The 10,681-nt window shown below is 45.4% G+C and overlaps 2 protein-coding genes across 2 annotated transcripts; both read right to left on the bottom strand.

The window, feature by feature from the left end:
• Window positions 1-3: 3 nt before the first annotated feature.
• LOC137839439 (uncharacterized) lies at window positions 4-435 on the bottom strand. Its single transcript, XM_068648553.1, has one exon. The coding sequence runs from the start codon at window positions 433-435 to the stop codon at window positions 4-6; it is 432 nt and encodes a 143-aa protein (XP_068504654.1).
• A 1,598-nt stretch (window positions 436-2,033) lies between these two features.
• On the bottom strand, window positions 2,034-2,981 carry LOC137839438 (uncharacterized). Its single transcript, XM_068648552.1, has one exon. It carries the CDS (start codon window positions 2,979-2,981, stop codon window positions 2,034-2,036), a length of 948 nt encoding a protein of 315 aa, XP_068504653.1.
• Window positions 2,982-10,681: the final 7,700 nt, after the last annotated feature.

Raw genomic sequence — 10,681 nt, 5'->3', positions numbered from 1 at the left:
CATCTATTGTATCACCAAAGGGAAGGGTCCCAGTATATCGATTCCCCAAGTATGGAATGGCCAAGGGCTGTAAATCGACTTGAGCTCTTCCGGTGGCACCTTGTGCCAGTCAGCGTGTTGCTGACATTGCTTGCACTGTTGTTCGTACCTCGTACAGTCTTCCCTTATGGTTGGCCAATAGTATCTCGCACGAATGGCCTTCAATGCTAGAGATCGACCACTGATATGACTCCCGCATATCCCTTTGTGGAGTTCTGCCATTATTCCTGCGCATTGGTCGCCACTCACACATACCAAGATTGGGTGGGTGAACCCGTGTCTGAACAACTCTCCGTCGATGAGAGTGTACTTGGAAGAATATTTCTTTATTTTTTTGGCCTCTATGGGTTCCAATGGGAGTATCCCATCATCCAGGTAGCGCTTGTAGGGCGTCATCCAAGTTTCTCCTCCTTCGACCAGGCAAACCTGCAATCCTTACTCCCCAAAAACTGGATATGTGCTTATCTTGGGAGTTTTCAGTGTCTCCTGAGTTAGTGACCGATGACTCCTCGTCTCCCCTTTCGACGTGCTGACCTGATGGACCCCCACCAGATTATCTATTGTGAAGGTTCAAGGTGTCTTCAGGGTTTCCTGTATGGCGGTCCTCTGTCTACCCCCCTTGCCTGAACTGGCGAGCTTAGCTAGCAAGTCAGCTCGGACATTCTGCTCCCTAGGGACATGCACAAGCTCAAACACCGCAAACCACCCCTTCAGAACTTGCACGTAACTGAGGTATGTGGCCATCTGAGGGTCTTTGGCCTGGTATTCTACTTTTACCTGACCCGTGACTAGTAGAGAGTCACTCTTCGCCAGCAATTTCTGTTCACCCATCTCCTTGGCTAATAGCATGCCAGCAATCAGGGCTTCATACTCCGCTTGGTTGTTGTTGGCCTCGAAGGCGAACCGTAGGGCCTGCTCGATCAATAGCCCGTTTGGTCCCTCCAAGATGACGCCGGCTCCGCTACCTTGCTGGTTAGAGGACCCATCTACAGAGAGCACCCATCGGAAGTTGGCTTCCTCTTGGTGTGCATCTGCCAAGGAGAGCTCTACCATAAAATTTGCGTAGACTTGGCCTTTGATAGAGCCTCTGGGCTCGTACTGGACATCAAACTCTAATAGTTCCACTGCTCAACGTACCATTCTTCGCGCCACGTCCGGCTTCTGTAGGACTTTGCGAATAGGCAGATCTGTCATCACCACTACAGTAAAACTCTGGAAGTAGTGGCGAAGTCTCCTTGCCGAGAACACTATTGTCAGGGTTGCCTTCTCTAGGGTCTGGTATCTCACCTCAGGCCCTTGCAATACTTTGCTCACAAAGTATATTGGCTTCTGCACTTAGTCTTGTTCCTGCACAAGGACCTAACTGATCGCTCGCTCCGTTACAGTGAAGTACAGGCGAAGCGGAGTACCCAGGGTTGGCTTGCACAACACTGGGGACTGGTCAGGTACTCCTTCAGCTTGAGGAACGCCTCCTTGCACTCCCTGGTCCAGATGAACCTGTTGTTCCTCCTTAGACACTAGAAATAAGGGTGACCTTTGTCTCCTCCAGTTGATACAAATCTAGACAGAGCGGTCATCTGCTATGTTAACTGTTGCACCTCCTTCATTGAGATCGGGCTCCTCGTTACAAGGATTGAAGTGCACTTCTCGGGGTTCGCCTCTATCCCACTCTCGGTGAGTAGAAAACCCATGAACTTACCCGCTTCCACCCCGAATACATACATCTCGGGGTTCAGCTTCAGTCTATACTTAGCTATTGTTGTAAATAGCTCTTCTAAATCAACGACATGCTGATCCTTCACCTGTGAGGTCACCACCATGTCATCCACATAGGCTTGTAGATTGCGCCCTATTATGGACGCGAGAACTCTGTCCATCAGCCTCTGGTAGGTCGCACCTGCATTTTTCAGCCCAAAGGGCATCACTGTGTAACAGTAGCAAGACAACTCTGTCATGAACGTAGTCTTGCATTTGTCCCTAGGATGCATCTTAATCTAGTTATACCCAGAAAAAGCATCCAGGAAGCTGAGCAATCTGCAACCCGAGGCGCTATCCACCAAGGCGTCAATGCTTGGAAGAGGATAAGAGTCCTTTGGGCATGCCTTGTTAAGGTCCGTGAAGTCCACACACATCCACCACTTCCCGTTGGCCTTCTTCACCAGGACCACGTTTGCCAACCACTCGTGGTACTGAATCTCCCATATGTGGTCGGCACTCAGCAGCTTCTTCGTCTCTTCTTTGATGACCTGTCGCCTCTCCTTGTTGAATTTTCTTCTTCTCTGACGGACAGGTCGGACCTGGGGGTCCATTGTGAGGCAATAGCATAGGAAGTTAGGGTCTATGTTAGGCATGTCCGCGGCGGACCATGCAAAGGCATCCAGGTGTCGCGCTATGACCTTGGCAATCTGGTCATGTGTCCCTTGGCCTAGTGATTTGCCAAGTTTGAACATCCTGCCTCCGATCTCCCACTCCAAGACGTCTCCTGCTGGTTCGGGTCGCCTCTCCCGGGCAATCTTTGCACGGGCGATCTCTGCCCGGGCGACCCCTTCTTCACTTGGTTCCCGGGTGGTGACTGTGAACACCTTTCTCTTTGTCTTGAAGCTATTCTCATAGCATCTTTTAGCCTCCTTCTGATCTGACTTGATGGTGATCACCGTTCCTCCCAAGTCGGGCAACTTCATCTTCATGTGCCTCGTCGACGCCACTGCCCTCAACCTATTCAGTGCGGGTCTACCCAACAGTATGTTATAAGCTGAGGGGGCGTTAACCACAAGGTACCTGATGTTCTCTATGCGAGAAGCGACACCATCTGTCAAGGTGGTTTTCAGCTCTAGGTGCCCACGCACCTCCACCTGGTCTCCCGCAAAACCATACAAACAGCCAATGTAGGGCCTCAGTTGATCAGGAGACAACTGCAGCTTGTTGAAAGTTGACCAGAACATCACATCGGTCGAGCTTCCCCGGTCCACCAATACACGGTGTACCTTTCTCCCTGCGTCACTACTGAGATCACCACTGGGTCATTGTCGTGTGGGACGACATCTCGAAGGTTGGCCTTGGTGAAGACAAGGTCGACGTCAAAGGCCTGATCTGCCTCTTCGCCTCTACCGTCATCATCGCTCATGCATATTTCTTTCACTGAGAAGCGATGCACCCTCCACCTGAGAACCCCCCGAAATGGTGTGAATCTTGCCATGAACGGGCATTTCATGCCCCTGGTCCCCTCTTGGCGATGTCAAGGTCTAGGCTCCCTGTGACTCCATCAAGAAGTCCTTTAGGAAACCATTCTTCACCAGATCGTCTAACTGGTTTCCGAGCACCAAACAGATGCGTATGGGGTGGCCAAACGCTTGGTGAAACTCGCACCAAGCGTTCTTGTTAGGCCCCAATCTCTTGTCAGTCTTTGCGAGCATCTTTAATCTCTTTGTTATGTTGGAGACAGTGATCATCTCCTTCAATTCCACTAGGAAGTTGTGCCTTTATGGCATATTCTCCCTTGTGCGCCCCCTAGTTTGGGGCTTCTTGGGCTCGTAAGGCTGCTGTTTCGCTGGGGCCCTCTTCTCCGTCGTTGCCTCATGTACCCTCATTGGCTGAGGTCGACCTGGCCCTCGCGGGCGTGTGGGGACAACGCAGGTGCGCTTCTTGTTGACTTCTCCTTCCGTGACAATATGGGCCAACGCTCGACGCCTAATCTCGTCGAAAGTCTTGGGGCGGTTCCTAATGAGCGACTCGCTAAAGGGTCTCGGCACGATTCCCTTCCTGAAAGCATGCACCATCATAGTCTCATCCTTTGTGTTCAGCTTCACCACTTGTGCCCCAAAACGATTGAGGAACTCCTTCAGAGACTCTCCCTGATACTGCCATACGTCAAAATGATCGTAAGAGACCGGTGGGGGAGCCCGATTGGCTATGAACTGCGCGAACGATGTCACGTGCCCATCAGGGAGGCTGATGAACCAATCTAGCATCGTTCCCGCCAATGTGCTCATGAACAGCTTGCAATGCACTGCGTCAAAGCCCCCAACCAGCATCATCTGTGTGTGGAAGGCCGTGATGAGCCTCTGGGTCCTCTACACCTGTGAAGGTGGCTTTAAGACCCACGAGCGTGGCTTGTATCACGGCGTCCATGATTGGTTGCGAAAATGGCATTGGGAAAACCCTGGGTGGCGTGGCAGGTTCTTGCTCTTCCACCTCTCGTTCCCGTGCCTGATTCTGCAAATTCCTGCGCAACTCCTCATTAGTTCTGTGCAGTTCTTCATTTCTCGCTTGCGACGCAGCCAAATCAATCTGGATGCGTTCTTGAGCTAGTCTTGATGTCGCCACCGTTTCTTGGAGGGCGCGTATCGTTTCCATGATCTGTTGCAGGGTGAGGCTCTCGCCTCCATTTGGTGTAACGGATCCTTGCCTTGTGTTTCTCATCTTGATGGATCTTCGCTCTGTTCTTGTGAATGGGACAAAGTTTTAGATCGTGCTCCACGGTGGGCGCCAAATGTTCCTGTCGGTTGACTCAATTGCCTTTGTACGTCTAATGACGATCACACGCCCAATTCTCTCTGCCTTCGTTCGTGCTTTCCTTCGATCAAACACCTGAACCTGCAAAGACAAACGGGCGCCCTAGAGGTCGTTTGCACTCTAACGCTCAAGTCAATACTGGGGCTAGGAAACACCAAAACTCTTAGCTCGTAAAAGCTCTGTGTAAACTGTGTGTGTATCGCGTAAATGTTGTGTACCTTGTTAGGTTTGTTACTACCCTTTATATACTTTAGGGTTTTCGTTGTTTTCGTCACCCGCATTTAGGGTTTCTGAAGGTATGCCTTAGCGCCGCTATCGCCCACTCTTAGGGCAAGCGTAAGACTCCCTTACTGGAGTGCAACCTCTAACGGGATGGCCACCTAGGTACATACTCGTGCACCTGATCTCTGAGGCCATTCGTCCTGGGAGTACCCTAGCTGTTCACGTGCCATGCATGCAGCCTACCCCTAGAACGTAACCCTCATGGGCCCTAGCTCTTCCGGTGGTTCTTTACTTGTGCTACGCCTGAATGTGTTATTCACACCACACGCATGGACCCCTCGTGATCTAGGCTTCTCCCTTCTGATAACTGGTGTGTTGTCTGGGATTCACCTCTCGTGGCCCAGCTCTGTTGTTTGAGTCACCGATGACCGATGTCACATCGCCCTCACTCTATTGTCGAGGACACATCAGCACATCCTAGTGATGGACGTCTGTTCCATTCTTCGGCACCTTGGCTCGTCGTCGCTCGCGAGGCACTGGCCCATGCCGCTCGTGGGACGTAGCTTACATGGCCCATCATTACTAGCAGTCAACGATGTCCAAGGACTGGTCGGTACACTAGCACTACTACAGCGGAAGGGATGGGCAAAGTTTTAATTCAAAGAAAAGATTGAAAACAATCATTTATAACATATGTTCTTTATGTACCACAAATGAACACCAACTTATTAAGTCTTCGGAAATTATTGGAGAAAGATTATGCCATGAATATGAAGTACAATGTGATGAAAGTTTGTGACAACAAGAGAAAATTAAATATCACAATTTCATTTCCTTTGTTGATGGGTCTACAAGATAGATGTTAGTTTATTTCATTAAAATAAAAAAGTGAAGCATTTGAGGTTTTAGAAGGTTCAAGACAATGGTGGAGAAGGAATGTAGGCAATCCATCAAAGTTCTTAAAATAGATGGGGTTGGCGAATACTACTTAAATGAATTTCATTACTATAGTGATAAGAAAAGTATAATTCATGAAATTTGATGGTGTTGCCTTCATAATCGATTGAAATTCCTTAGATTTTTATTGGAGTTGGCGGAAGCTTGATGAAGGAGATGGAACAAGGATGGCTCCAATGGAGTTATGGTTTCCTTGAAGGTGCATGAAGAGTAGGGTAAGTGATTGGTTAGGCCATACCACTTGAAAAGGTGAAGAAGAAGATCAAGGTGTCTATCCTAGAGAGGTCTAGACAAGGGAGTGAGAAAGCTTGCAAACATGGGCAGTAATTCACTCATATATTGATCTTTCCAATTCAAGAGCCAAGCACCTCAATTTATAGGAGAGATGGCTGAACATTTTGGAGCCAAAATTTGAAAATTCAAAATAAAACTCTTCAATGAGAAGGTGTCATGTGGAGTCATGCTTTCCATGTTTAGCTCACACCTTCCATGCCAAATCCTTTCCACTCCTAGATTGCCATGTGGACGTCCATGTGCTTCATGCCAAGGTAATTTTCGTCCTCCAATATACCTTAGACATTTTAGGGTTACATTGGACTCAAAGAAGTCCAATTGTTACCCTAACTAGTTACTTTTAACCCTAACTTACTATTGGCCCAAATACAATCCCAAAAACCTATGCTACTTTTCCCAAAGATTTGGTCCAATTATTTTAGGCTACTAGGTCCAATAAATGGCCCATGAAATCCTAAACAACTTTATACAATTTATTTAAGCTAAAGCTTGGCCTAAAAATAATGTTGGTTAGTCAGCAGAAACTCAATCTTCTTGTGTTCTTCTGACCAAAGTTCTAATTTATGTTTTGATGACTTGGAGGTCCTCTTGGATATTTTTGTACATTCCTTCACCCTAAATTTGTCCTCTTGATTGGGCCTACAAAACTAAACAAAATCCCAATTAGACTCGTATGTGCAAATAAATCCATAAACAACCTCTAGGTCTTCATCCTCCTTATTGTGTGGTTGGGTGTGGTTGGGTGCTCTACCATCTTACTCCTCTATATACTCCTCGACATGATGAAAAAGTTGAAAGAAAAAATAGAATGTTCAGGAACATAATGATATGTGTAGATTTTAGAATTGCACTCGTGTTTAGGATTTTTTTTTAATTAACAATTATGGTGATAAGCTCAAAAAAGATTGCCACAAGACATGAACTTAACCAAGTGGTTAAGTAAGTGTGAAGGTTCTCTTCTAGAGAGCAAAAGAGAAAGCACAATTATACGGTGATGATTATGAGGTGCAAAATTTAAAACAATTTAAGATAGAAATGGCAAAATATGATCAAATGGAAAAATAATATTTAAGGACATGAAAAATGGAAAGAAGCAACGCAAATGAAGAAGGAAAAGAGAAAGAGTAAGAGAAGCTTATGGTGAGGGAGGTGTGGTCACGCCACTTGGAGTGGTGGAAGACTCCAAGATGAGTGGTGAAGAGCTGCCACTTGAAGTGCACTACACTCACAAGGTAAGATCTAAAAACCTTTAGGAGACAAAGCTCACTAATCACCCAAGCAGAGTTTCTCTTCAATATTCAAAATCAAGTGAAAATATGAGGTAAGGCACCCTATTTATAGGGAAGAGTGCCTTAGAGGGCAAGAGAGGGAGAGAGAGGGGCGGCCTAGGATAGACCTTCTAGAAACTATGTCAAGCCTAGTGTGTCACCCAAGCTAGGTCATTCCTTCTAGAATCTAGGGTAAAATGTGACTATAGGGGGTGGTCCAAGGTTCTTCTAAAAGCTAGGAAGAGTTGGGCTTGACTCCAGCCACTTTATGCTAAGTTCACCCTAACTTACTGAAATTAAAAACAAAGAAACTAGTTGGTGTTTAACTCCAATCATGTGGGCTTTGCTCTTGGTAATCCTCTGAGGAATGATAGGATCTGATGTACTAGCTATTGATTGATCCTGACCTAGCCTTGGGTCTTGTGTCATGCTCCTGGTTATCCTTCTAGAAAGTTGGGCTAGCTCAGTGGTGGCTCTATCTCTCAGGGTTCCATCATATAACAAGATGTATACTTAAAGGAATGAATATGCCAAACAATTTTGGAGAAAAGTTGTATATATTATTGCCTATATTTTGAACAAAAGTTCAACTAAGAGCCTACATGATGTAACTTCAGGAGAAACATGGTAAGGAAGAAAACATGCAATAAGTCATTTATTGGTTCTCTTCACTTTATACATGTACCTAATGAAGAAGAAAAAAAAGTTGGATGACAAGGGAGAGAAAATGGTGTTTCTAGGATATCATTCAACAAGTATAAACAAATTATACAACCTTATTAACAAAATGTTAATGATGAGCATATATATTATTGTTGATGAAAATAAAGTTAGAGCTAGTGAGTCTACAATTAAAAGTGATAAAGTGTTTGTACCAATTGAGTTTGCAATGCAATATGAAAGTTATGTAGAATGGTTTAAAATCAACCACCTGTGTCGTTTGATTGTGTAGAAATAGGTATGATTCAGCCACAAACCTCAAGGACATTGACAACATCCTTAGAGTTTTAGAAATTTTACATCTATTATTGACTATGCAGTGAATGAAGATGAGACATGGTGCATTTTTCTTTGTTGGCAAAGACAAAGCAATATATTTTAAGTAAGCTATTAAGGAGCCTGTTCTTGCCGATTCACCCACTCATCGGTTGACTCCGAAGACAAGCTCTGGCTCCGTCTATCTTGTTGGAATATGTTCTTTTCTTTGATACATTGGAATGCGGCTCCGTTGAGACAAAGGGGTCCCTACCTAATGGAAACCGTTCAGCCTCACATAACCATACAATAAGGAGGATGAAGACTTAGAGGTTGTTTATTGATTTAATTGCAAATATAGGTCTAAATTGGGCTTTTGTTTACTTTTGTAGGCCCAATCAAGAGGACAACTCTAGGTTGAAGGAATGTACAAACATATTCAAGAAGACCTCCAATTCATCAAAACATAAACAACTACTAGAAAAGGCCCAAGCTCAAGCCCAAGTGCAAGCCCAACAACTAGAAGATCATGGCCACAACTAGGTCTTTGGTAAAGAAGATACAAGAGGACTGGGATGCTGCTACTAATGGCAAAGAAACATTTCTCTGCATGTTTGAAGAAGCCTAGATCCTAGTTTAAATAGTACAGAGAAGATTTTATTTTCTTGTCAAAATTAGAATAGGAAATTTCATTTGAAATTTTCCATAGATGAAATTTGGCACCTAAAAAAACCAACCTTGGTCAAATTAGGATTTCTAAAAACACCTCATTCTAACCAAGGTCGGTTATGATCAAGCCATGGAGAAGAGTACACGCTTTCCACATGTTCCATATGATACATGTGCTAAATGCTTTCCATCACATGTTAAATATGCTTCATGTGCTCCATGTGCTCACTTCCATTTAGGCGCCAATTTCAAAATCATTTCATTTGAATTTGGCTTTGTAAATTCCAGCCCTCCATTGCTATAAAAGGAGGTGCTTGGCTCATGAAATGGCAAGATTAAATCTAGAGTGAATTGCTGCTAAAATTGTGCCAATTTTGCTCTTTGTCTCCTACCTCCCTAGGATAGACATTTTAGTCTTCATTTTTCACCTATTTCAAGTGAGATGGCCTCACCACTCACTCTCCACACCTAGCATACACCTTCAAGGAATTCAACTCTCTACGTGAGATCCTTGCTCATTCTCCTCCATTGAAGCTTCCACCACTCCACCAAAGAATTTGCAACGGATGAAGGCACAACTCCATCACTACCTGTTGATTGCACTCCGACGATCAAGTCAGTACAGGGCTTTATAAGAAACAAAAAGTAACTAGTTTCAGTCTTAGAAACAGCATCCCTTTAACAGGGGATCTCAAGTTCCTTTTATACGAGAATATCATCTCAATTGAAAGCATATTCAACAAGAAAATATTTAGTTCAAGGGCCCACTCTCTTGGTGTTGCAACCGAACAAAACTTTTCCTCTCTAGAGTGCATAGAATCATAACAAAATAACCACCAGGGTATCAACTCATGTACCGGCATCAGGGGTCCAGTCTGTTTTACATAGCCACCCTCAGCGTGGTGTTACGCTATACATGCAACCTAAATTATCGTGCCTTAACACACATGGGCTTAGGTTTAGAGAAAACGTGTTACTCGCACTAGACCCATACAAACTAAGTCCACCCCTAGGTCCATTACCACCCCTTGTTGACCGCCTAGGTCTTGCACGCGAAGGGTTAGGTTATGTATACAAAAACTATTTAAGACACATATCTTGAGCTCAACCACATGGGCCATCAACTTGGCCCAAAAGCCGAGTTGACCTGTCTGGGGCAGATGCTGAGCTCCGACCAGCGAGCACTAAGCTCTGAGCGCTCTGGTCCAGTACACAAGCCCCTAGGCTCGAGCAGAGCTTGCTTCAGCGAAAAGGCTACTTGCTCGCCCTTGGTGGCTTATGTGTCTTGTAGGTAGTGGTGCATGCAACGCGACGCACAAAGCGTTTCTGAGTGGACGTTTCACCACACTCCATCGTGAGCGCACACGCGAGCGTCCAAAAAAGTGTATCTTTGGTAGGGAGAACGATAGAGGCCTTAAGCTAGTGCCCTGTAGGGAGGATGAGCCGATCTGCTGCGATGAATCCTTGGACCCAGATGGTCCTTTCTGTTATTTCTACACCACTATTTTCAAAAAAGTTCTCCTTCGTCTACCCCTGTATAATTTAGAGAAAGCACTCATCACCGAAATTAATGTTGCCCCTGCCCAGCTACATCCAAATAGTTGGGCGTTTGTTCGGGGTTTTTCCATTCTTTGCACCCACTTCAGCCATCTTTCATCAGTAGAGGTTTTCTTGCATTTCTTTGAGGCCAAACGCCTAGGTCGCCAACTGTGTGTGTCCTTCAACGGGGTGGCTAGGAAAGCCTT

Source organism: Phaseolus vulgaris, chromosome 3, assembly GCF_000499845.2.
Source record: "Phaseolus vulgaris cultivar G19833 chromosome 3, P. vulgaris v2.0, whole genome shotgun sequence".
Taxonomy (NCBI): Eukaryota; Viridiplantae; Streptophyta; class Magnoliopsida; order Fabales; family Fabaceae; genus Phaseolus; species Phaseolus vulgaris.
This window is presented reverse-complemented; position numbering and strand designations above follow the sequence as displayed.